The 27,045-nt window shown below is 50.8% G+C and overlaps 1 protein-coding gene across 1 annotated transcript in view; it reads right to left on the bottom strand.

The window, feature by feature from the left end:
• The window catches only part of RYR2 (ryanodine receptor 2), a 167,256-nt gene that overhangs the window by 6,315 nt on the left and 133,896 nt on the right, over nucleotides 1–27,045 (bottom strand). Inside the window, exons 79-96 of the mRNA XM_084868643.1 lie at nucleotides 26,773–26,826; nucleotides 20,145–20,244; nucleotides 18,932–19,011; nucleotides 18,300–18,376; nucleotides 17,263–17,336; nucleotides 15,426–15,506; nucleotides 14,356–14,444; nucleotides 13,678–13,806; nucleotides 12,036–12,140; nucleotides 11,018–11,099; nucleotides 9,025–10,322; nucleotides 8,580–8,647; nucleotides 7,640–7,787; nucleotides 6,017–6,103; nucleotides 5,117–5,347; nucleotides 3,663–3,793; nucleotides 2,363–2,405; nucleotides 1,124–1,257 (exon numbers count right to left, since the gene is read on the bottom strand). Coding sequence (XP_084724769.1) covers nucleotides 1,124–1,257; nucleotides 2,363–2,405; nucleotides 3,663–3,793; nucleotides 5,117–5,347; nucleotides 6,017–6,103; nucleotides 7,640–7,787; nucleotides 8,580–8,647; nucleotides 9,025–10,322; nucleotides 11,018–11,099; nucleotides 12,036–12,140; nucleotides 13,678–13,806; nucleotides 14,356–14,444; nucleotides 15,426–15,506; nucleotides 17,263–17,336; nucleotides 18,300–18,376; nucleotides 18,932–19,011; nucleotides 20,145–20,244; nucleotides 26,773–26,826 — 3,011 coding nt within the window. The remainder of the gene's footprint in view (nucleotides 1–1,123; nucleotides 1,258–2,362; nucleotides 2,406–3,662; nucleotides 3,794–5,116; nucleotides 5,348–6,016; nucleotides 6,104–7,639; nucleotides 7,788–8,579; nucleotides 8,648–9,024; nucleotides 10,323–11,017; nucleotides 11,100–12,035; nucleotides 12,141–13,677; nucleotides 13,807–14,355; nucleotides 14,445–15,425; nucleotides 15,507–17,262; nucleotides 17,337–18,299; nucleotides 18,377–18,931; nucleotides 19,012–20,144; nucleotides 20,245–26,772; nucleotides 26,827–27,045) is intronic.

The raw sequence follows: 27,045 nt of genomic DNA, 5'->3' as shown, positions 1-27,045 counted from the left end.
TGGAAAGACAAAGAGTGCGCAGACGGGCCCAGTAAGCAGATGCCCGAACATGCGCCTGGCACCGCCCCGGGACATCAGTTCTAGCCCTGCCCACACCCAGGAGGCTCGAAGCACCCAGAGCAACCGGCAATGGAGTAAGGGTCACATCGGGATCTGAATTTCCCGTCTGTCTCTCATCGATGTTTCCCTTCCCCTCGCTCTAAAAATCAATAAACACGCATTTTAAAAAAGAAAATAAAAGGGCTACATAGTTCCTTTTTCCAAAACGTAAGAAAATTAACATTTTTTTCCAAAGAAGAAGTATCAGAAAACATCATCATGTAGTGCACATTTGTGTATGTTTTCCTTCGGCTTAAGGAAAGAAAAGGCAAATTAAATTCAGAGCATTTTTTTCTTGCTCTAACTGGTTTGGCTCAGTGTATAGAGCGTTGGCCTGCAGACTGAAAGGTCCCAGGTTCGATTCCGGTCAAGGGCATGTACCTTGGTTGCGGGCTCATCCCCAGGAGGGGCTGTGCAGGAGGCAGCTGATCAATGTTTCTCTCTCATTAATGTTTCTAACTCTCTATCCCTCTCCCTTCCTCTCTGTAAAAAATCAATAATATATATATATAAAATATATATATTAATTAATATAATATATATATATATATATATATATATATATATATATATATATTTTTTAAAGAACATTTTTTGTTGTTTTATGTACGCAATGAAAAAGGCACTTTCAGCCGGCCAGCATGGCTCAGTGACTGAACATCGACCTTGAACGGAAGTCACGGTTCAATTCCTGGGGCAGGGCACATGCCAGGGTTGTGGGCTCCATGCCCAGTAGGGGGCGTCTCTCATCATTGATGTTCCTCTCTCTCTCTCCCCCTCTCCTTTCCTCTCTGAAATTAATAGAATACATTTCTAAAAGAAAATGAAAAAGGCACTTTCAAAAATTAATAGAAAAAAATCCAATCATTCTTAGTTCAAAATAGCCAGAGGTACAGAGGAGACTCTGTGTACACTCTGGTCTCTGTCTCGGTCCCTGTGACCCGGAGGGAAGGAGACAAGGCTGGGCAAGGTCAAGTGCCACCCCGTCTCCTCCTGGCAGCTGGCGCGAAGCGGTGACACTCACACCGCGGCCAGCGAGCTGTCTTTCTTGGGCTTCTTTTTCTCGCGGGCGTCGCTGAAGTCCAGGGCGGCCTTGTCCATGCCCAGCAGCTCACTGATCCTGTCCCGGCCGTAGAACTCGCCGTATTTGTCCATCACCTGGGAGACAGCGAGAGAAGAGCCCAATCCTTAGGTTAGCTCGGCTCTGTCTATGCATAAAACGTCTAATTATCTTTAGAGTTACTCTATGTTTGTCTTATTTGGAAGTTCACTTGAAAGTCTAGTTGATGGCTGTGGACCCTGAGCAAGAAAATATCTACTAAGAAGGGCTCTTAGCTGAAACCGGTGTGGCTCAGTGGATAGAGCGTCAGCCTGCGGACTGAAGGGTCCCGGGTTCGATTCCCATCAAGGGCATGGACCTTGGTTGCGGGCACATCCCCAGTAGGGGGCGTGCAAGAGGCAGCTGATCAATGACTCTCATTGATGTTTCTATCTCTAACCCTCTCTCTTCCTCTCTGTGAAAACTCAATAAAAAAAAAATTTTCATATATATATATATATATATATATATATATATATATATATATATATATATATATATAAAGAAGGGTTCTTGGTGAATTAACTAAGCTCAAATTTTAATAAAATGGCCCAGCAGCCTCTCACGGAAACTGCAAAACTGCCCGCCAGGGAGAAGCCTGCACCGAGCTGCCGCTGGCACTGCCACCAGAGCGGCCTCGGCTCTGCAGACAGAGCTCTGTGCCCGATCCATAGCTGACCCAGCTGCTCCTCTGCTTCCGCTGCTCCTCCCACCCTCGATGCAGTTTGCTTCAGGAGAATAAAACTTCACGAAAGCAAGATCTTTAAAGATGATATAAAGAAAAGAAAATGCAGTTCCCTGTTGCCGGGCAACGCCTTTACCTCTTTGGTGGGAGGGGGACCACGCCTGACCCGTCGGCTGCCCTAACTGCAAAGGGCCTTCGCTGGTGTGGGTACCGGAGGAAGCCAGGGGACCCCACCAGCTGCGGTCACTGTCAGGGCGCGGGGGGCGGAGCAGGGCTCACCCCTTCTGCAGCCCCAGAGGACGGTCCCTTGCCGCAAGTGCAGAATTCACGTTTGACTCCGCCGCACTTGGCCATGACAGTGACAGGCAGAGGACGTACCCCGGGACCTCTTTCTACACAGCAGCCACATCAGTTCAAGTCTGAATTGCACTTTGGGGGGAAAAAATACTAAAATGTATTCCTTCTAAGAAGTATATTACCTTTCTTTTGACAAATTTGTCCCAGTAGTTGTTGGGAAATGACCTAAAAGATAGAAAAGCGTAGAAAAAGAGAAGAGTATTATTTCAAAGTGTGATAAATCACAAGATACTGCTTGAAATATAGAAAATATTTAAATTGATATACAGACATATATTCCCTTCATGAAAATTGCAATGAATTTGTTTCCCATCTTATCCTATGATTTTTCTGCATTGTGGGCACATCAAGTATCACTTTGAATGTTAATATGTAAATACTGGACATACATGTAACTCACAGAAAGGCGCTGGGTTGACGTTGTCATGGAGAAGAACATGAGCATATTTGTTAATCAGCTGACGGTTGTGTTTTTTAAATCTACTTATAGATTGCTTTGTCGAGTGTCTTCGAAGGATTTAGAAATCTGTAGCTGTTTTTCCTTTGGAGGGAAAGCAGTCTCCTTCGTACCGGTTACTCTCAGGAGACATGGATTGGGGGGACCTGCGTGACCTGGCTGTGGGTCAGGGCAGTACACACAGGGAATGTGTGTGTGTGTGTGTGTGTGTGTGTGTGTGTGTGTGGAATATGACTTAGTGTCTGGAGTGCTAAACGAAGCACAGCATTCAGAGCCAACGTTCTCTGCGCTATCCACAGACTAATCACCCCCGTTTGACAATGGAGAACCTATTGAAATGAAAACTTCTTAAAAACAAGCAAAACTCATCACTAAGCTAATAAAAAAGAAGCGTTTTCCTCTTGAGAACTGCAAGCTAACTGTGAAAATACGGGCACTGTCAGGGGTGGGAAGCTGAGCTGGGTGGGCTGACACTGCACAGCAGCCTGCAGCTCGTAAGCACGTTCGCTGGCTTCTGTTTCGCACGTCCTGATGCTCAGCGAGTCCTACAGGCTGCCTGACGGCACCTGCTGAAAGTTTACATTAAAAACGTGAAATTCAGTCTCTCTGTCTCTAAGGCTACCTCTCCTACCTTAATGAATGGCTCTGCTCCTTCTGTGCTTCTGGGGGGTATAGCTCTGGATTGCAAGCTCCCCACCCCCTGCACCTCCTCGGAACTCTGAGTGATGGAGGCCAAGAGCACGGGGCTGGGGCCGACTCAAAGCCCTCTGATGAAGGAATGGGAACACAGATGGCAAAAGCTGGTGGCCTCCACCGGGGGCCGAGGGCGCAGAGCCTTTGATTTTCTTGGCTGAGTAAACACGCATTCATCACTCCGCTGCCTCCTGCCAGCATGCAGGGAGCTCGGCGGGGGACTGCATGCGGGCAATCTGCGAGCGCCCAGACCTCGCACGCTCTGTACTCACTGAGTGTTGATTACCAGCCGGTCCCACTGGCCTTTGATATCGTCTTCCGAAGGCTGCTCTGTGATGTAAAGCCCGTCAAATTCCAATTTCCGAGCCACTTCCTTTTCGCGCTTAAAAATAACCAGCGGGACCTACATTTCAAAAAGGAACATATTAAATTACTTTAGATGTACTGGCCTCTCAGCCCTTACAAACCGGCGTTAGGAGAGAAGCATTTTCCTGTGTTACTTCCGGGAAAGTAAAAACGGAATGAAAGTGAATCAGCTGTGTTTAGAAAAAAGCATCACACGGTCTTAGAAAGACAAGAGATAGGATAGAGATTATATACACACGCATTTTTAAACACAGAAGTTCATAAGCAACTAAGTCAGTTTTAAATAATAAAGAGAATAAGGTTGCACAAAACTGGTTTTCTTGGGCGTGTTATAAACACATACATATGGTAGCAGCTGCCATGAGGGCAATAAAATTCACTGAGGGCAATAACCATTCGCTAAGCTTCTAGAATGGGTGCTTTTAAAAAGCACAATTTCATTTGAGAAATCTCTGTAATAATCTCCTGCTCAGCGTGACCATGCTATTGTGAAATAACTTTAATTTCAACAAAAGGAAAACTGTCTGTTTTCCAAGATGTCTTCAGAACAGACTGAGGCCCTTTCCTATGGACAGACTTTACACAGGAAAGGTGCGGACATTCTGGAAGCATCTGAGCACACCCCATGGCCCGGTGTGTTGGGGGGGAGGAGGTGGAGAGGAGTTTCGAGGGGTGGCATGCTGGCCTTCTGCCCAGGCCTGGTCTGCAGCTCAGGCTGCACGGCAGAGAGGCGGGTCTTGCTGGGCAAGAGGAAGAGCTTGCCCGGAAATGGCAGCCCTAGGCATCGGGCACCTTCCTGGGTGCGTTCACCCGAGGACACTGCTCCCTGCAAGCGGCCCAGGAGCCGCATCACCCCCCGGGGGAAGGGAACACAAACTGGAAACCTCTGCGCCCAGGATGGCAGCGGAGATTGCTGACGTCAGGACAGTCACCAGGACTGCGAGGCCCCAAGGGTGCGTTCCCATAACCCTAACAACTTCCGGGAGCACTGCTAGGGACAGTGCGCCTGGCCCCTTCCGCAGGGTCGTTACAGGTGAATCAGGCCACTATGTGTGTGAAAGAAAGCTCCAGTCAGACCACCCCAGCTCTCCCCGCCCCTGGGCAGCCTGCAGCTGCGCCTGGTCAATGTGGAGTCCAATGGCCAGGACAACCGGCCGAAGCCAGCATTGCAGAGTGAGGCTGTGCCTGCCCCGTGCGTCTGCCCCGTGCATGTTCCCCTCGGTGGCCCCTGCTCCCTTCCACCATCCACAGGTGTGGATTTCTGGAACATTCCAAATAAGCTCCGTGCACGTCATTTCCATCCCAGGACCCGCTTCCCCAGGTCTTACTTTGAGGCAGCAGTAGCCGATGATGCCCTTACCTTCAGGCAGTAGTAGCCGATGATGCAGAAGAAGGAGATGATGGTGTGCAGCACGGCCAGGATGCGCAGCGTGGGCTCCATGTAGCCGCTGCTCTCCTCCAGCACGTAGTGCACCGCCAGCACGCCGGGTGCGTCTTCCCCGCCGCCCTCGTCCGGGATGCTGACCTTGGCGCTTTCGCTTGCGCTGCGAGGGGGCAGCTCCTTGCCTTCAACCACAGAAGAAGTGGAGACCTGGTTCAAACCAGTTAGAGTGCGGTCAGTGCTCTCCCCTAAGCATCAGCGCCGACGAGAAACAGGGACCCAGCCTTCTCCCCATCCCTCCTCCCTGGTCCCCGGGGGGTGCTCTCAGAAGCTTCTGGGACGGCAGATCACTGACACGCTTGTGCCAATCCTTCTACTGAACCAAGAGTTACCAGGATCCGCGGGTGGGGGGACTGAGATGGCTCAGCTGCCTCTCAAGGACCAGAGGAACCGCAGGCCACCCCTGAGCCCCCAGTGAGCTGTGCGCATGGGCGGAGCATGTGAGAGCCTCTGCGGAATCGCATCTCCCTGAGCGGCAGGAAGGAGGGTCTCCGCCTCATAGTCAGGGCGGGTCTGTGACATCTGTACATCGTTCAGGCTGTGGGGAGCATCGCACTGGTTGTTAAGACTAAGAAGTAGCCCTAACCGGTTTGGCTCAGTGGATAGAGCATCACCCTGTGGACTGAAAGGTCCCGGGTTCGATTCCGGTCAAGGGCATGTACCTTGGTTGCGGGCACATCCCCAGTGGGAGGGTGTGCAGGAGGCAGCTGATGGATGTTTCTCTCTCATCGATTTTTCTAGCTCTCTCTCCCTCTCCCTTCCTCTCAGTAAAAAATCAATAAAATATAAAAGATTTAAAAAAGACCAAAAAATACATACCTTATAGAAGAGCAAGATGAAGTTGATCGCAAAGGCGACAAATAAGGCCAGCATTCTCATGTTGTAAAAGTTGCGAGCAAAATAGTTCTGAAGGTGGAAAAAATGCAAGGGTCACTGAATCGAGAGACTTGAAATTTGCGGACCATGACATAAAGCATTCATTCATTTACCAAAAACGACTTCCTGAGCGCCCAGTGCGTATCAAGCATCATCCTCGAGACTGTGGACATCACCGAGTTAGAAATCTGGGCACCACGGAGGGGACACCCCCCCAGGGAATGCTCTCTGCGGGCTTAGGGAATGGGGTGCGTGCGCAGAGGCCTGAACGCCACGGGGAGCGAGTCAAGAGGACAAGTGGGGGCCAGATGTGTCAGAGAGAGAGGAGCAGGCAGGGCAGCCCTGAGGTCAGAGCCGGGGGGGGGGGGGGGGGGTGCCGATGAGGACAGAAGGAGGAAGCCAGTGGGGGAGGGGGTGGGGGTGGAGCTGGGGTCCGGGTGAGCTAGAGGGAGTGGCAGTCCCCGGATGAGGGGTGTGTTGGGTTTTTTATCTCCGGGGGCTCCAGGGGGATTGCACAAGAACAGAATCACTGCTGGAGCATCATTTCCCTGGTCCGTGAAGTGTGGATTAACCAGAACCTTCTCACAAGGGCTCGCTATGAGGATTGGATACGACAATAGAGGAGTTTGTGAGTCTTGTTATCACAGTTGGAATGATTCTATTCCAGGAGGATCTGAAGAGGGCTTGATGCCCCCGGTGGGTGGGCTCCAGCATCGGGAAGAGAGAGCTGAGGAGAGTCACTGCTGGGCTGTGTTGGAGGTGGAAGGCAGCGAGCTCAGAGATGGGAACTTCTGGGTTTGGGTCTCAGCACCTAACTAAGCGGCTGGTCCCCCTTTCGGAGCTGGACAGAACCGGACAGAAGTGGGTCTGAGGAAAAGGCGCTGGGAGATCAGCATGTGCTTTAATGTTAAGTGGGAGGTGTTGGCACGGTGCCTGCGGCAGAGCGATGCCAGCCCCTCTGTACCTGCTTGGCATGGGCGGCTGGCACACTCCTAGGAACCACGGGGTCCGGCAGGTGTCGCTGAGCCCACTCGACCCCGTGCCCACACCCGGCCTCCCCTACAGCCTCCCCTGAAGCGGGGCACCTACCGAAACACCCAAACCAGTGACCACCCAGAGCTTTCTAGAACACGCTGATGCTCAGCGTACTCTGTGCTGAACAACACGGGAGGCACAGACGGCTGAGAAGACCTACCACCGCACACATATCTGTCTGAAGCACATACAATATGTCTCATGTGTGCGCCTAAGCGGTGAGAACATTCAATCACGGGACGGCCACTTCCTTTGCAGGTGGTCCTGCGTGTGCCTCGGGTGCACGCCCAGACCCGTCCCAGACTCTGTGGGGTGGAGACACGGGGTGCGGCAGCCGCCACGTCCAAGGTCTCGGGCTTGTGAACGTGTGCAGAGGTCCTGGGTCCGTCCTCACGGAGCAAACGCAATGCACCAGCAGGTGGACTTGGGTCTTTGGTTGCCACCCAGCCCACGGGAGCCCACGGACCCTGCGGGGCCTCAGTGATTATGGCCTCACAGCGTGTCATAGCAATGTTCTCCTGACGGGCTCACCAGGAGCTTCTGCTGATAAGCGATGATCTTCTTCCAGAACACGGACTCGGGGGCCTCGGGCTCCCCGTATCGGTGCGTGTGGATCAGCCGCAGCTTCTGCCGGCCCTTCTCGTCTTTGGCCTTCTCTTCTTTCTCTCCGTCTTCTCCCCTGCGGACAGACGAGTACACATAAGCCGGCAAGAGACAAAAGAACTAACGGGCTTTGCGCCAAAATACACAAACGAATACACGTTTAAATCATAGCATCGTTGTGGAAAACGTTCTCCTGCAATGAACTGTAATGCTCAGGATGTCAGAATCCGGGGTTGGATGTCTGGGACCCCGGTCTCCTGTGGGAATTCTGTGAAGTTGAAATCTACAGGGCATTTCACAGGCTGGAGTGTCTCAGTATCCATACGGCACCTCCCTGCCCACTGAGCAATGCCATCGCTCTGGAAACCCCGACCTGCCGCACTGCTGAATCAGGATTGTAACAGCCAACCTTGACTAGTGCCTCATCTTCGGACCTAATGTCAGAGACATGCCTTTGGCTGTTCACGTGTATAAAGGATGCCAGCGTGTTACCGTTACATGTGATAATGGAATTAGAAGCACAGAGACAGAAACAACAATGATGAGAGAGAACCATCCATCTGCTTCTTCCCACAAGCCTCCTAGGGGGGCTGAGCCCACACGGTTCCCAGGCAGAACCCCATGTGCCCTTGAACCAGACGGGGCCCTTGGCTCTGGGAGGCATCCCAGCGGGCCACACGGCATCCCTGCTGTGGGTCACACAGCTGGATGGGACCGGAGGACGAGGCTGGCATGGCCCCGGGCGGGCGGTGCCCACACTGATGCCCCAGCATGGAGGTCCCGGCGCAGAGCCTGCCCCCAGGTAGGACAGAGGTCTCCGTTCTGCGCCCTGGAGAGAGAGCATGAGCCACAAGGAAACCGCACGTACTCGGCTTTCTCGGGTTCCGACTTGTTTTCTTCTTTTTCTTCCTTTTCTTCCTCTTTTGTCTCCTGTTCCTTGAAGCGAAGGGAAAGACAAGCAGGTCACACACCACGTTGGGATGAGTTTAGGGAGCCCCGCGCCAGGCGCCACATGGTGACCTCTCAGTGCCCCTGCCTCGGTGGTGACAGCACTGTGCCTCCCTTCCACACACGCACCCCCAGGGCGGCAGGTGCCACTCTGGGCGCCGCCCTGTCCTCTCATTTCCTCAACCACCTGCTCAAATCTCACGCACCCTCAAGGCCAACTATGTCCCCCTTATCAGGTCTGCTGACCAAAAGGCCACTCTCTCGGGAACTCATGTCTGTGCCGGACCCGCTGCAGTGCCAGCCTGGACGCCCACCGACTCCCAAGGGTGCCCTGGGCCCCGAGCAGCCCCGACAGGCCCCGTTACCTGCACTTTCTCTGGCGCCTCGGGGACGGGGTCCGGGTTGCTCATGAGGTCGCTGAGGCCGGCATTGGGGTTGTGCGGGATGAGCTTGTACTGGCCCCCTTCCCGCTTGAGGTCCAAGCCAAAGATGTCGGACAGCAGGTCGCTCTCCTCCGTCAGCTCCTTCAGGTCGGTGAGGTCCTCCGAGGGCAGGGCGGCCTCCAGCGGCTTCCGCTCGCCCTCCTCCCCGTCGCCCCGCACCTCGTCCTGCGTGGGGTCCGGCATGTCGGCCAGCAGCTCGGCCACCCGGATCTTCTTGGCGCCCTCCACCAGGCTGCCCCCCAGCAGCAGGCTGCCCACGATGCGGGAGAAGCCGCGCAGCACGCTGGCCACCACGTGCAGCAGGCTGGCCAGCGCGCCCCAGTAGGAGGCGAAGAGCGCCGTGGCCATGTCCCGCACCGTCATCTTCTTCACCTTCTTCATCTGCTTCTTGAGGCTCTTGAGGCTGAGCATGCGCAGGAGGGCCAGCAGGTTGGAGCGGAGGGCCAGCAGGGCCGAGCGCACGGTCAGGAGCGAGAAGAAGCCCGTCCTCGGGCTCTGCTCCTCCGGCTTCTCCTTCTCGCCCTCCTCCTTGCTGGCCGAGCGCTCGTTGAGGTCGGACTCGGAGATCTGGGCGGCCAGCTGCATCTCGAAGATGGTGTCCTCGCAGAAGTTCACGAAGAGCTCCATCTTCTCCTTCTCGCCGCCCTCGTTGACCACGTCGAAGATGAACTGGCGCTTGGACTCCTTGACCTGCGGCTTCTCCCACTGCGTGCGGCTGGACTCGCTGATCTCGAAGTACACGCGCTCGATGCGCTTGGCGCTGCCCATGATCTCGATGCGGCCCAGGAAGGGCTGGAAGTAGCGCAGCACGCTCTCCGCCAGCTCCAGGAAGGTCTGCAGCCGCGGGTCGTTGGGCATGTGCTCCGACAGGTTGGTCAGCAGCACGGCCACGTTGAAGCTGATGTCCTTGGCCGGCTCGTGAAAGCGCTTCACGAACTCCTCGTAGTCCAGGGTCTCGTTCTCGTCCGTCTCCGCGCAGGACAGCAGGAACTCGGTCTCCGACGGCGTGTAGTGCTTGTGGCTCTCCATGGCCTTGTGGAAGTCCCGCTTGGAGATGACGCCCTTGCCGTCGGGGTCGTACTCCTTGAACGTGTCGGAGGACGTCAGGTCCTTGAGCTTCAGGAACATGTCGAAGAACTTGAGGATCATCTCCACGTTGTTGGACGACTCCACGAGCATGTCCACCATCTGCTTGCCGATGGTCCCGTTCACGACGTTACCTGCAGGCAGAGCGCGGCACTGGTTCACAGCGAGCACCGTCCACACACACACACACACACACACACACACATAGAGAGAGAGAGAGAGAGAGAGAGAGAGAGAGAGAGAGAGAGAGAGAGCAACCGCACAGGAGAGAGAGAGAGAGAGAGAGAGAGAGAGAGAGAGAGAGAGAGAAACCGCACAGGAGAGAGAGAGAGAGAGAGAGAGAGAGAGAGAGAGAGAGAGAGAGAGAGAGAGAAACCACACAGGCCTCCCAGCCCCACCATCCTCCAGGGTGTGAGCCCCAGGAGTCAGACAGTCACTGTATTTACACAAACACACGCCACACCGTACTGGCTCATAACCTTAGAGGGCTTCTGGAACAAAAGCCATATTTCCCCCTCAAACTGGTCATGTTTTAGGATAAAAAAAAAATGGGCCCTAAAGCCAGAAACTGAAATCCCGCCTTATATTAACAAAAAGGAGCATTCACAAAGCCCTGTAAGGTTGAAAACTCATTCCTCAAGGACCATGTCTCTTTCTTAAAGCCTCACTTGAGAACAGATTATAACCGGGCATCTGTCATATCTGGAGGTGGGTGGGAGTTTCGCTCTGTGCAGCATACTAAACACTGGTCCTTAAAGGGAAAGAATGAAGGATCGGGATGTGCACAGTGTAAAACTATAAATGCAAATGAACACGGAACCGAGACTACCTTCCAGCATGGACAGCAGCATGACCACCATGTCCTTCTGCAGGTCCATCAGTTCTTTCAGGAGCTCGATCTGACTGGAGTCCTGCAAAGGGCAACACGTGGCGTTGGAGACAGCGGGAGCAAAGGCAGCAGGAACACGCGTGTTCCCCCGGAGGGCGCTGCTCCCCCCATGGCGACCCCTCCCAACATCACAGGACCCAGGAGGCCGACAATCTGTGTCTATTGGCTTATCCTGAGAGCCACTGTTTCTTGACTGTCAGGAAGTTAGTTTTCTGCTAGTGGATGAATGCCTCTATGGAGGACAGCTGCTTGTGTGGCCCATACGCAAACCTCTCAAGGGCCTGGCAGAGTTCAAATCCGTGTCCCTTTCTCTGCAGGGAGGAGGGAGCTTCCGTGAGTGTCATGGAGACGTGGGTCCATGAAGGATTACAAATGCTCACCACTGGGGACTAAACTAAGGTGACCAGACGTCCCGCTTTTGGCGGGACAGTCCCGATTTTTAACAATTTGTCCCGTATCCTGCAGCATTTTAAAACAGTCCCAATTTTTGGAAAGAGTCACCTTAGACTAAACGCCTTCATGTCTCCTACAGTCAAGTCTTCAGTATTTTTTATTCTCAAATTTAAATGATAGCTCTCATCTGTTCTCAGCTTGCATTAAATTATTTAAAAAAAACTTTTTTTTAAAATCCTCACCCTAGGACATGTTTTTACTGATTCGAGAGAAAGAGGGAAGGGAGAGAAACATTGATGAGAGAGAGAAATATTTATCAGTTGCCTCTGACCTGGGACAGAATGAGCAACCTGTGTATGTGCCTTGGTGCATGGAACGACGCTCAACCCATTGAGCACACTGGCCAGGGCGCATACAGTTCTTTCATTGGAGAAAATGCTTTTAAATGTGGAATAAAAGATGGATAAAGCAGCTGAGAAGGTGATGTTAATAAGGGAAAGCTGTGTCCTGTGCTGGCGACTGCTGTCCCCGTGGGCATTCGGGGGGGCGGGAGGTGGTTCCCTACCTGGGACAGCTTCATCTGCATGTGGGCGAACACGTGCAGGAAGCCCACGACCGCGTCCCAGAGCCGGCTGTGGGCCAGGCTCTGCTGGTTCCCCGTGCACGGGCCCTGCAGGGAAACAGACCAACGGCATCGTTTCTGGTAACTTCACTGCCAAAACGGACTGCACAACAACAGAGGCAAAATCAACATGTCTTATCACCAACACGTCGTCTGAAAAGAGAGACCTCAAGATGTAAGCTGTGCGGTGCCGATAAACGTGTCCTCAGGAGACAAGAACTCACTCACCTGTCCGACCACACCTGTCCGGGGATGCGGCTGTTATTTTACATACCCCCCCGCCCCCCAGATTATGCTCAGTGTAAAGAAGCCAACTACTACCCCACCCTCCTTCTTGTCCTCAGCATGGGGCACTGTGCCCAGCGGCTCCCTGACGCAGAGGCATTACTAACCCCGCCCACGGAGAAGGTAGGAAGGAAAGAGGACAGACTGGCCTCCAAGAAACAGCAAAGTGTGCCTGGTTGGGAAAAAAAAAACAAAAAAAAACCACCCAGAATTTTATAAAATCTTTTCAAAATTTGCAGGTTAAGATAAATTTAGCCTAAAGAGAACATAAGACAAATCGACATTTAAGGAAGGGATATTACTCATAGTATTTGGAATTTTGCCCATATCAGCTATGATTATCTATACTAATAGAAGGGTAATATGCTATTGGGACCAGACAGCTTCCAGACAAAGCCACGGTGGCAGGGGCCGAGACAGAGGCAGTTAGGGCAATGAGGCCAGCAGGGGAGGACAGTTAGGGGCAATCAGGCAGGCAGGCAGGCAGGTAAGTGGTTAGGAGTCAGCAGTCCCAGATCCCTGCCCAAACCAGCAGTCAGACATCCCCCAAGGGGTCCCAGATTGGAGAGGATGCACACGGTGCACAAACTTCATGCACCGGGCCTCTAGTATTATATACTTATACACACACACACACACACACACACACACACACGAACATGAAGTTGTTAAGCACTAGTCTTTTTATAAAGTCTCCATGGCACTTCCTCATTTTTCCTGGAATGTGGTTAAGTGGTTTAATGCCCTCCTTCCCCCGCCCTTAATACCCGCTGAGAGCTTCGTATATACACCAGGCCCTGGAGAGACCACGCCCCCAGGAGCTAAGGATCCCTCAGTCTGCCAGAGGGTAAAGCAAGCCGTTCCGGGTACATTCACATCGCCACCTAACCTGTGGCCATCACCACTGGCTAAGGGTCTACAGACCAGGTCAATCCGCAATGGGACGGGGACAGGAAAGGGCTTTTATCCGATCGCCTTTTCCCATGGGATCCCAGGGGAATTGGTGGGCTCCTGTTTTCTTTCTTTCTTTTTTTTTTTTTTATTAAATATATTTTATTGATTTTGTACAGAGAGGAAGGGAGAGAAATAGAGAGTTAGAAACATCGATGAGAGAGAGTCATCGATCAGCTGCCTCTTGCACATCCCCTACTGGGGATGTGCCCGCAACCAAGGTACATGCCCTTGACCGGAATCGAACCCGGGACCCTTCAGTCCCCAAGCCGACGCTCTATCCATTGAGCCAAACCGGTCCCGGCTGCTTTCTTTCTTTCTCCAAATAGCAGAGTGGGTAAGTGTTTACCTGGATGTACTCTGTGAGAGTGTTAAAGACTTGCTTTGCTACTTGAATGGCTTTGGAGAAGTTCCGCTGTCCCTGCTCATCAATCACGTCTTTCCCGGAGTAGTACCAGTAGAAATCACTGATGGACTCCTGGAAGAGAGGCGGGGGGCGGGGGGAGGGACCTTCTGAAGCCAAGGCTGACCTGTTCGGCTCTGAAAGCTATACCAGGAAATCCTTCTACCTAACAGATTTGGAAGTGCACAAAAATAATATGAGGACAGCCGAAAAGACCCGACCTGAGCTCATTAAGTATCTACGTGGTTTGAAAGCCTCTCTTTCCCATTCCTGAGAAATGGTCAAATATTCTTCCCTTCTTTATCTACCAGCTGCAAAGGGAGCATCGCCTGTGAGGGCTTTACCAAACGAAAAGAGCATTGAAAATGCCATCAAAGCTAGAAAGCGTGGGGGCCGATCCGCGCTGGCAGAGAGCCCACAATGAGAAGAGCGGAGCCAGGATGAGAGACGGAGCCCAGGGGGCCGCTCACCCGGGGGCTCGGTCAGAGGCAGATCAAAGGCAACACGTCTGACAAGTCCTGACAGGAGACCGAAGCCCGGCGGGACACGCAGCCTCCCAGAGGACCCCGGGCCTTATCTTGGCCTCGCAGCCCCTCCAGCTGGCCCCGAGGCGGAGGCCCATACCTGCACCCGCAGCAGGTAGTCCACCGTGGAGATGATGATGTTCACGGTGGTGTTGTTGCCAGTCTGCGTCCTCAGGTAATTCTGGAAATCTGTACGAGATCGAACGAGGTCATTCCCTCTCATTCCAAAGTGTGAAATGGCCGGTTCTCTGAATACCTCCACCCACGAATGATGTCTCCAGCAAGATCCTTGTGGCTCAGAGCAGTTTTAAGATGAAGTAGTTCATAGTGCCCAGAAAAAAAGTGAGGGACCCTCATAAACCCACCTGGGGGCTTCCCAGAACCTAAATAATATTCCATTTTTGTCTAAGAGGGGGCTGACCGTTTCCGATCCCCAGCTCTAGGGCTCGGCATGGGGATGGGACAGGACGCCACCGCTAAGGAGGCAGCAATTAGGTGGCTCACAGTCCTCTGCTCCTAGGACTGTGCTCAGTGACGGGGAAGAGACAATAGTCCCACCCAGCTTCCGCCCTCCCAGATGCAGACCCCTAACCAGGGCATGGAGCACAGCACTCTAGGACAGTGGTCGGCAAACCGTGGCCTGCGAGCCACATGTGGCTCTTTGGCCCCTTGAGTGTGGCACTTCCACAAAATACCACGTGCGAGCGTGCACGTACAGTGCGATTGAAACTTCGTGGCCCGTGCGCAGAAGCCGGTTTTCGGCCTGGGCGAGTCTATTTTGAAGAAGTGGCGTTAGAACACTCAAGGGGCCAAAGAGCCGCATGTGGCTCGCGAGCCGCAGTTTGCCGACCACGGCTCTAGGTGATGCTGTGGCACCGTCCCCGGGGCCCAGGGGCCCAGAGGAAACCAAGCTCCCTACGTAGATGTGCCCAGTGTGTCTTTCTCCACCGGCCGCCCATCAGGACAGCTGATCGGGATACTGAGATGGCCACATGGGGTTGCCAGGCAGTGGAGCAACACAGAGCGGGACGTGGCCGTCTCGCATGGCACAAGCTGGGGCTGAGCGCCCCCTGCAGGGCTGACCCGTCCTCACAGCGGACAGGCCTTGGTCAGTACTGGCTGCCAGCACGTTTCCCCGGGCACCAGCCTCTGGCCTCAGCCCTCACGCACCTGAGTTGTGTCCCTCACAGAGCAGCTGCAGGAAGCGGAAGAGGTCGCAGGTGAACTCGTCGTCCTGAAGAACCTTCTCGCCTGCAGGGAAGTCCAGACGTTACCCCCCCAAGCGAGTGAGCGTGTCTGTGCCTCCTCCATCGCCCGCAGGTCGGGCCAGCTCCGTGTGACCGGCCGCAGCCACCGGGCAGCCCTCCTCCGCTGGAAGCTCATGGACCATGCGCTTGGCAGATAGAAGCCCGTTTTCTTTGTCAGAAAAGAGCCTGTGAACCTTGACCCCCAGGTTTCTCTCTGTTAAAAGGAGCAGCATGGGCTTGGCGACACTGGGGGAGCAGCCTGCGGGTTTAAACTTTTGTTCTCACCCTCTCGTGTGTGACAGATGTGGGCAGGAATGAGTACTGATCTATGACCAGTGTGCAAGCAACATCTGCTCACGCTGCAGCTATCGGAGCTCACGTGCTTGTGGGGAGGGGTGACTGCTCTTAAAGTCGAAGGTCGCCTGTCATTCCACCTACGTGTCAGTTTAAATGTATCTTTATCCCAAGCGAAGCAGAAGCACAAAGACACAAACAAGCAAAAACCAGCAGCACACATGGCAAGCTGATTTTCAACGCAAAAAGGGTCTGTGAAGACAATGTTCAACATATGAGCGTTCAACATAGAGTTTAGGAAGAAAACTGACAAACAACGTTGTTTGGCCAGTGGGGGGATGTATTTATAATATATATTTAAAAAACAACGCCCCTCAGCCCGGGAGCACTTTGGCTGAGAGAGCTGCAGGCAGCTCACACAATTCAGTTACTGCACAACCGCTATTTGGTGATGGAACCTACACATTCAACTGCCAAGCATAAGCCAAAACCACACAAGAATGGCAGTGGCCTTAGAATATGTCTCAATGGCTGTCTTTTAAATCCAGCAAGAACCATGCACTAATTCTTTTTCCTGCTGCGAAAACAAAAATATTCAGAGATAGAGAGATTAGTTCATTCTGAATTATTTCCAAAAGGCCAGCAGACTACCAATGGCAGGAGGAAGGAAGTTTATTTTTTGGAGCAAGATTGCCTTAATAGAAAAACCAATGTTCCAAAACTAATATATTGATAATTCCAAAGCAGACCGACCAAACAAAAACAGATAAACACATAGAGGCTTACCAAAACTAAGCTAATTTAAAAATCAAACACAAAAGAATAAGAACGAATCAAAACAAAAAACTGTGGAGATTTTTAAAATATTAAAATAGGGTTGCAACAATAGTTATTTTTGTTTTGACTGCACCGTGTGCTCATTTTCTGGTTTATATATGCATCTATTTATAGAGAGTAAACTCTAAGATTATGTGAGTGGTTTTTGTGCATATGTAAATTGTGATCAGAGTTATCTAAACAAATATTAGTCTTTCATTTCCTTCATCAAAGAATTTGCACTTGCAAAGATGCCTGGGTCCGAGAGATACAAGGACAGCTGCTGGGAGGAGGCAGCAGGCCGCCATGTCTGAGGGACCTGACAGCCCGTTGGTGGAAGCCATGGTCCCAATGAGTTCATTCATCCATGCAATTTCTCCTCCTGTGGATAATTCTCTAATAGGGATCTTTCCTAATACCCAAGCAGGGGCAGGCCACCCACAGTAGGAAACAATAAGATTGGATTGGGTGTGACCTGCATGAGTGGCCAATTAGGGGTTTTAAATGAGTCCATTTAAAGAAACCTGTGTCTCTCTGTGTTGAAAAGGTAACGGATAGCTGATCCGTTTCAGAAAAGAAGGGGGAGCAGGCGACCTTCTACTTTAAGGAATCCATACCTGGTCCTTCGTGGGCACCATTCTAACCCATACCTGATCCCTCCTCGGTCACCATCCCCAGCCCTTCAGCTTTGTTCTGCCGCTCAAAGGCGTTCAGGTCGAGGACGCTGCAAAACAGGGAGAAAGGACTCAGGGGACTCAGAAGAGAAAACGTCTGGAAACCGTGTATCTTGAAACATGAACCAATGTCAGCACACACCGCAAACGGCCCCAGTTCAAGGCCACCAGCCCCCTTCCTGGTGGCGGAGTCTCTCCCAGCGCCCACACTGAAATGACACCTGTGAAGTCTCATGTGAGCCATTGTGAGCTCCGCTGGGAGCACATTATAAAGTCGGCAGACATATTTAAATCTAATGATAATGACCGTGTTTTCCCAGGTGGAATAGCTTATTCCACTAAGTGTGTGCCAGGGGCCTTGGTCAAATGCTGTCTGATTTTAAATGCTGTAAAACTAGGAGGTAATTATCATAAATTAGTTAGTGGAGGACCATTTGTTTAGGAAAAATGAGGAGTGGCCTATAAGCTCCCAAATAAAACGAAGTAGAATTTTCTTTTTTCTTTTAAGCATCAGGGACCACTCACATTCAGGGGATGCAGAAGGCACTGCAGTTCCCCAAGCCCCTGCATGTAGCACAGGGAGGGTTGTTTTCACACATTATTAACATCGAGGAACTTAGTAATTAAAATATTATTAACGCTTAACATCAAGATAGAAAATAAGACAGTAACTTCCGCCCCCCCTTTAGCGTTTCATCATTAAATGTTCTTCTGTGTTAATTACTGTCCATAATGTAAACACTTTGAAAGATACCACCTCTGAGTTAGAATAGAAACAGCAAGCGGAGCTCCCCTGCATGACTGCATGGGGTCTCCCCTGCGTGATAGCACGGGGGCTCCTCTGCATGGTGTCTCCCCTGCATGGGGTCTCCCTGCATGACTGCACGGGGCTCACCTGCATGACTGCATGGGGATTCCCCTGTATGACTGCATGGGGATTCCCCTGCATGACTGCACGGGGCTCACCTGCATGACTGCATGGGGATTCCCCTGCATGACTGCACGGGGCTCACCTGCATGACTGCATCAGGCCCGCCAGGCTCTGGAAGAAACCCACGTCCTTCTTCTCCTTGAGGTAGTCGAGCATTTTCTGTAACACATAAGCCTCTGAATTCAACCCTTTTATTGTTTATTGTTAAGAAAAAAAGCAACAAAATCACGCTTCCTCTTCTGTAATAAAGATAGAATGTTCAGTGCATACAGGTATCCTCTGCCGCAATTGGTTGAAGTTACTAAGATTTCAGCAGGACGTAGTTCAAAACTGTGTTGGGAAGTGATCCTTCTCCTTTCTCGGGAGACCAGAAAGAGCTACAACTGAAATGATTCCTGGACAAACAGGTTGCCGACCAGGCCTCGGTAAGAACCCACTCTGCCAACTGGGCGGGGTGAACCGCAGCCCGTGGACACACCACGTCTCCCCGCAGGTCTCTAAAGGGAGGCAGCGCCCACACATTACTGACATCGAGCAGTTTGGCGCACAGAGAAGATACTTGGCTGCCGGGGCAAGGGGACTAGACCATGAAGACATATTTACACAGAAAATGAAATGTCACACAGTGCTCTGAGAATAGCTAAAGGAGCCCAACAGGGGACCAGGTGGCCCAGGGCCTGAGAAGAGCATCATGGGAGTGGCTGAGAGACTCACCTGCTGCACTGTGGAGTTCCCGCCATTGAGGATCGCAATTCCAAGTTTCAAAGTCGCAGCCACCATCGGTCCAGTTTCACCTTAAAAATATAAAATCAGTGATCCTTACGTCATTTCCCTGCTACATCCATGTATCCAACCCCAAATGTGCACTTTCATTCTTACCACCCCTACAGGTCTCTATCTTGGTGAAGAACTGACTTATGTTCCAAAAAATATCTTAAAGTGATAATGCATATTTTGACATCAGTGTTTTTGCAGAATTCTGTGTAATACAGACAAGACTGAAACTACATGAGGACAAAAAAGAATATGAATAATTGATTTTGAAATACACAGACAACAGGGTGGTGAATGCCTGGAGCAGGGTGGGAACCAGAAGGTGGGAGGCATGGGGAAAAAGAGGGAGGACACCTGTAATACACTCAACAATAAAATTTAAAAAAACAAATAAAGGACCCCTTTAAAGGTCTCCATTTATATCAAGGGTCTGCAAACTGTGGCCTGAGGGCCAGCCAGCTCGTCACATTTTTGTAAATAAAGTTTTATTGAAACACAGCTACACCATTCGCTTACATAGTGCCACTGGGTGCTCTGCTGCCACAGACATTTCCCTGGCTTTTCACAGGAGATGTCCCCCCCCACCCCCCAGAGTCACATGGGCAGCTCCCTAGAGTTGTGTCACAACAGAATTCCCAAAACTTCTTGAGCAGAAATAAAACATCTTTAAACTCGACTTCAAAACAGAGTCACGACTGGACTGTATAAATGAGGGCTCAGCTCGCATTTGTTGTCACTGACCTGATCGTGACTCAGAGAAGCAGGCCTGAGTGAGTGGGTGAGTGGACCTGAGGGAGCTGGGGCAGGAGGAGGAGATGCGGGAGGAGGAGATGGTGGAGGAGGAGATGGTGGAGGAGGAGATGCAGGAGGAGGAGATGGTGGAGGAGGAGATGATGGAGGAGATGGTGGAGGAGGAGATGGTGGAGGAGGGGATGTGGGAGGAGGAGATGGTGGAGGAGGAGATGGTGGAGGAGGAGATGGTGGAGGAGGAGATGGTGGAGGAGGAGATGGTGGAGGAGGGGATGTGGGAGGAGGAGATGGTGGAGGAGGAGATGGTGGAGGAGGAGATACAGGAGGAGGAGATGGTGGAGGAGGAGCTGCGGGAGGAGGAGCTGCAGGAGGAGGAGATGCCGGCCATGGGCTGAGGGCTCACCTTTGCTGGCGCTAATGGTCTGCAGCACCATCTCGGCGGCTCCGCGCTCATGCAGCCGGGCTTGCTGGTACAGAAGCTTCTGCTTCTCCATTTCCTTTTCCTGAACACAAACCCCAACCGGTTATGCTGTGGCGACCGGTCGGCAGGCAGCTTTCCAGTCACCACATTTCAGTCATCTCCATGTATGGGCTCTATGACAACATTATGGACCACTTCAACACCGACATTGTTATTAGACAGAGGTTCACATTATTTCAACTGGTTCATCAGGCTAGAGTTGCTCAATTTTCAGGATTTGATTAGTCCACAGCCTGTCCCATAGTTTTGAAGTAGCTGTACTTCAGCATTGAAACGTGCACTTTCTGAATGATACATTCGTGCATAGGTTTTCCCATTTGGAATAATCTCCGTGTCACGGCCATAACTTGATACTGCTCAGCAAAAGGCTCGAGTGGCAAGGTATCACTGAATGACAGAGAAACGCTGACTGAGACGAGTTGGACATTAAGCAAAATTGAAAGCTGATATGGATCGAGCGTAGGCTTCGCCTAAGTAGGGACTTATGAGACATCTCCCCAGGTCCCCCCCGCCCCGAGAAGGAAGCCATGTGCCTTTATATTTTGTATTCTCTGGCGGCAACGAATAATGCTGCATGGTGTTGCTGGGGCAATATGGCTGGAGTTGGCTCGGTTCCACTCAAACTACCACTGAAAACACAAAGAAGAAAAAAATAAGGAGAAAATATAAAGGCACGGCGAGGTCCAGACTGAAGGGTCGGTCACTGGAGCGGCCCAGTCGCTGGGGGACTGAGACGGCTAAGCAGTACAAGTTGCAGAGTGGACGTTGCATAGAGCCCTGTGGACAGCGAGCCCACCGATGGCGCGGGGGAGGGGGGGAAGCTGAGTCAACGGGACATGACACGCTCGACCAGCGTCATGTCCATCAACACAACGGCCAAAACGGAGGTGACCTCAAAGCAGGGGCTGCAGCAGAGGGACCGCTTTGCTGCCATAAACTTTCCATCCAAGGTAACGGAATAGACACTGGGAGATGGAAGAGGTTTAAAAAATGAAGGCTTGCTGGTTAACAGTATGAAAAAAAAAAAGGCAACTAAAAGGAAGAAATGGGCTCAAACAAATGATAAAAAGAAACCTTTCAACCAAAAGCAACCGACACAGACATCAAGCTGTTACCAGAGAGTGCTCGCCGATGCTGGCAAAATTGGCTCTTAAATCTTTGATAATATCGTGCTGCGAAAACAAAATCGATCAGGGTTTGTGGTTGTTTTTTCTTTTTTTTTTTCACACTATCGTTAGAGCTCCTGCGGTTAAATGTTTATTTTTATTTTTATTTGTTCTTACATTACGTGATAGGGCTGAATGGAAGCGGAGAAAAGAACAGAACAGGCAGCTTTGCTTGGTGGTAGCCATGCTGACACCTAAAAGGTTTGCCTTCATGTTTAAACCTCTTCCTGTGAAGTCAAAAACAGAACAGAAACGAAGCCACACAGACACACAGACCATATTGTCATACAACACGGCTTTGGAAACACAGAAAGAAGCCTGCTCTCCGGGAGGCGTTGAAAAGAGGAAGCCACGACTGATTCTTCCTTTTAGACCCAACAATCTTTCCTGCCCCCATGGCCAGAGCCATTCCTGGGTGTTTGCTCACTGCCTCCTGCTCTTGTGAGTGTTTCGATAAGACATTGATAAGAAATTAGTGGCGGAGAGAGCTGTCCCAGCATTTCCATTGTGACAGAGGCAAGAGAATTAGGAAGATCGAGTCTTTCCGGACCCACAGGGCATGGAAAGATAGTCGCCAGGACACCCGGACAGAAGGACAGCACGCCATATATTCTGGAGGGAAAAACAGTAACTGTCCCCCGAGTAGGGAGAGCAGCTCAAAGTTCTGCCAGAACAATGGGTACACTACACTCTAAGGTCCCAGAATCCTTTGCAGTAACTAAAGTCACGTGGATGGATGGGTGTTAGGAGGATCAAGAAATAGACAGGATGTCAAGTTGTCTTCTTTAAAAAATACCCTCCCCCCCTCCCCCCCGGGGGCAAAGGGCACCCTCACCTTCCTTCCATAGCATCTAAATTTCTATAATAATGACTTTGGGAGTGATGGGGACACTCATCAATATGGAAATAAAAAAGATAAAGTGATCTAGAGGCAGGAAGGGCCGAACCGCACCAGGAGGGTCAGGGCGCCTGACTGCCCGCTGGTGAGTGGGTTGGGCTCTCTTCTCCCGAGATTTTCAGTACCTTTCAGGTCATTGATAAGGCTTCTCAGGTATAATTTAATCTCGTCATAGGAAGTTCTGTCCCAACATAAAAAAATAAAACCTTCACAGCTAGACCAGAAGTTTTCAGACAACAAAATGATGGCTTAGGTAGGGAAAAAATACTTCCTTTTCAGATTTACTGCAGACCTGTTTGTGGGTTTTTAAAAAATATGTTTTTATTGATTTTTACATAGAGAGGGAGTGAGAGAGAGAAACACTGATGAGAGAGAAGCATCCATCGCCTGCCTCCTGCATGCCCACACTGGGAATAGAGCCTACAACCTGGGCATGTGCCCTGACTGGGAGTTGAACAGGGGACCTCTTGTTTCAAGGGACGAAGCTCAACCACTGAGCCACACTGGCCTGGGACAGGCCTGCGGTTTTTAAGCAAATTGGAGACAGACCATTTTAAAACTATCTCCCCTCAGGGAAACTGCACTTTGAAGGACCTTCTTAAAGGTGGGTTTCCCTGCCTGGCCCCAGATTCCCTTTTAAAACTGCCCCAGCGTCCTAAATTAGCATTATTCTTTCAGCCTGCTGTTGAGTCTTTAAATTACTCCAAAGTTACAAAGAAAGGGCAGGGGGAGGGGTGGAGAAGAAGAACAGCCCCACAATTGGAATGTTCCCTCAGGCCAGCGGTCGGCAAACTCATTAGTCAACAAAGCCAAATATCAACAGTCCAATGATTGAAATTTCTTTAGAGAGTCAAAAACCGACTTCTGCGCATGGGCCACGAAGTTTCAATCGCACTGTCCGTGCTCGCCCGCATGTGGTTTTTTGTGGAAGAGCCACACTCAAGGGGCCAAAGAGCTGCATGTGGCTCGCGAGCCACGGTTTGCCAACTGCTGCCTTAGGCAAACAGTTCCATTGCCAAGAGTAGCAAGGAGGTGGGAGGACCAGATGAGTGCTCGCCCTCCCTCCCGGGAGCTCGCTCCAGGTGCTCGCCCTCTGTCTTCCTGATCAGCCATGGCAGCCCGGGTGCCCGGTCTGAGGTCTCTCTCTTTCCCTGCGTGGTCTCTTCCTCTCACTCACACTTCCTGGGATTGCAACATCCCTACCCCAATGGAGTGCCAGCGCATCATCTCTCTGCTCTCTTTCCTAGGGAGCCTGGACTGTATCATGAGGGCTTTCCTTGAGATCACCAATTTCATTATAGGAAAGGACACCGGCCATCAAATCCCTCCCCCTCCCCCACTGGGCTCCCGGTGGGAACTAAAAATTAGCCATCCTCTTGAGAAAAGAAATAACTTGAGCAGTGATTTATATATCGAGCTGTATCTTCCACTTTTTAATATTTAGGGTTATCTTGTAAGATTCAGGGAGCCTTTTAATTCAGGTTGCTGAGTCCCGATGAAAGAAAGGAAATAAGCCCATTCAAAGACTGAGTTATGTAGCTGTTAGGAAGGGCACATCTGATAGCCAGTTCATTCTTACAGAATTTACCAAAAAATGGATCCTATTGGAAATGAGGTCACGGAGGCCCGATAAAAATGCTGTCACCGCCGGGCGGAGCTACGGCACACGCGTCTGGCACACTAAACGGTGCCCACGCTGGCGCGGGAGCAGGAGCTTCGGCGGGAACGAAGCCCGGCCAGCTGTGCCTGAGCCTGCAGTGAGCCCGCCGGGAGAGCCGAGCTGGTCTCTACCCTTCATCACTGAACGTCAACTCATTTACTATTCAAGACCCAGGAAATGTCTCTCATCAATACTCCGGAGTAACGGGACCTCGGGGCCTCATCAGGAAACGCACCGCGAATGAGAAGTCGGGCATCTGCCTAATATTCGAGAAAAATGTTCCCGAAGGCAAGTCAGTGCTTCATCCCTCCAGCTTAGGCAATGAAGGCTCCACTGGCATTAATGCAGGCACTTCGGTGAGCACTAAATCTATCTTATGGCACCTTACCATGCCAGTGAATTGCTTTCACCGCATTATCGTTTCATTCCACTCCCTCAGATCTTAGAGAATGAAGCAGAAGGAGGAACCATCCAAATAATGTTCTGTATAGTTTACAAAATTGTAGTTGAAAATGGGGTCCACTCTGCTACCAAAGCTCTCGGATGATCTAGTGAGCAAATCCCAACATGCTGAGAAATATGAAGTCACCTGACTCGAAACATTGTTATTTATCATTATTATTATTATTATTTGCTTTGGTTTATAAAAAAAAATTCCCACCTAAGTATAGCACTCAACTGCGGTAATGGACATTTCTCTTAACTGCCAAACATTTCTTCCCTTGGCATGAATTCTGACCTCTTTGTAAGATTTAGCTGTCATTTTTAGTTTTAATATTGAAGTAGACTCAAATCTAAAGTGGTTACATATAATAATGAACTAAGTATGCAATCAATTGTTAAATATGTAGGGCAAGTATTCTAGAAGAAGCCAGGCAGTCAACTGTCAAGTTCAAGGGGGCCAGTCTAACGGGAGCCTAGGAGTAACGTGGACATGAGACTGAAGAGCCCGCAAGTCCTGGCATGCTGGCCCCATCCTGTTCTCCATGTTTCTTGAGCTTTCCTTTATTCCTTGTGGAACTTTTCCTTATAATGCCCTATTTTTTTATATCTCAAATTATTTCTGTATTTCTAGATCACAATGTTTCCTCGTAGTAAATTTTACACGCACTTAGCTGTTCAAAATAGTAAGAGGTAGAAATAATTATCAAGTTTTTCCCTAGGATGAAATGCTGGAATGAGCGCTAAAACTGTGGGCTGCAATCTCTCATTACTAATGGAAGGTATCACCGGCGCAATGGAAAAAGATTTATTTCCAGTGTCACCGGGAATGTTACGTGTCACGTCTGTTTTTACATGATGAGACTGGCGTAAAAGCATCCAGAGGCGTGGGCTGGGCTTCTCCGTCCCAGCACGTGGGCAGCTCGAAGGCACCATGTAACATACAATTTCAAATCACAAGAGACTGAAATTGCAAGAAGGATAAACCTGCGTCGAGGAAGGGACACGGAAGAGACCAACTGCATTGGAGCTGAGAACATGTGAAGGACTGTAAGACCGGAGGTGGTTACAGAAGAGTCTGAGACGTTGGGTCTAACAAAAAGGTCAATGTCACAGAAACCGAAACTCAGACCCAGACACATACACACACATGTACAGTTACCTTGCTGCGCTGGGATCCCGTGACCTTAGGAAGGGTGAGGACAGAAGCAAAAGAGCAATAAACAACTGCTCTGAGACAGCTGTACACCACACTCGGTCACACTTTCAGAACACGTCATTTGCCGCTCACAACCCACTCAGTCTCTTAGCAATAAAGATGGATATGAGGACAGAATACACACACGTAAGAAAGGATTTTGGTGCCATAACGAAAATTAACCTGGCCATTTCCCGCAGCCAGCCACAGTCCCGGGTCATTCACAAACCAGTCTGTCTCTGTACTTCTGACACATGGACTTGCACGCAGCACAGATGCTCATGTCACCTGTTCCTGAGCGAGGCACTGTGTCCAGTCCTCACCTACACCTCCTGGTGGGTCCGCTGCACTACAGACTCACTGCTGGGTCCTAACGTCCTCCAGACTTCTAGCTCAGAGTCCAGACGTGGAAATCAACAGGAAAATTAAAAAAAAAAGAGAGACCTAATCTACTTCCTTGCACTTAGCGCTTTTTTAAAAATTCTAAAGACAAGCAAGCAAACGAACAAAAACAATAAATAAGGAGCCTGGTAGTTAACAAGATCTACTTTTTCTCATAAAAAAGCAAAGTATAGTCTAAGCAAAGGGGGGCATCCTGGTAAGTTTTCCTTTCCTTCTGGCTGGTTAACACTGAGCGGCATCTCGAATGATGGGGACATTTAAGAGCTGAGAGGTTTGAGAAATAACGGTAAGCTAGAAGGTGGTCCTAGGGACCCGCCCGCCTGCCTCATGCAAGCCAGCGGTGCTATGAGCCCATATGTGCAGGGATGAGTGACCGACTGAGCAGAAGGCGCAGGAGGCCAGACCTCCGACTTCAGTTCCCAAAGGGTCAAACCAAGGCTTCCGTGAAATACTCGCAGTCATGCTGCTCTGCAGTAAATATCCTCCTCGAGTGTCTGTGGGACATTTTAGATCGCAGCCTTTGCCAAGAGGAAGCCATCTCATCCGGGGCCTCAGGGGCACTCATTCTGCACATATGGGTGCGTCTGACCGGTTAGCTGGTCTACGTTCCCTGGAGTCAGGGCAGCGCACGGGAGGACTCAGACTGTGCACCAGGCTTCCGCCATGCGGCTCCTGGACACAATCAGCTGCGATAAGCCATGAAGCACGAAACAGAAATGTCAGTTATGGGCTATGAAACAATGCTTCCCGGTGGAAAAAGCTGAGTCTAGAAAGATCCATCTTACTTCAAAACTCTTCACCTCTTCTTCACTGTCATCGTCGTCTTCGTCATGACAACTCTGCCACACAGAAGAATGGAAAAAGGTCAAGAGGATCAGAGCATGTCTCGGCACGAAACACAAAAGAACTGAGCACAGAATACAAAGTCATTTGCATTAATGTGTCATCAACGTTGTTTAAATATATGTGCTCTAGGTACCATGACCTTACATGACATCATCGATGAGTTCATGCCCTAAAAGAACATTTTCCTGTGCTTTTACAAAATTAAAATATTA

The sequence above is a fragment of the Pipistrellus hanaki genome, assembly GCF_964339955.1.
Source record: "Pipistrellus hanaki genome assembly, chromosome: 20".
In the NCBI taxonomy this organism is placed as follows: Eukaryota; Metazoa; Chordata; class Mammalia; order Chiroptera; family Vespertilionidae; genus Pipistrellus; species Pipistrellus hanaki.
Note: the sequence above shows the minus strand (reverse complement) of the source record. Positions and strands in the feature narration are given on the sequence as shown.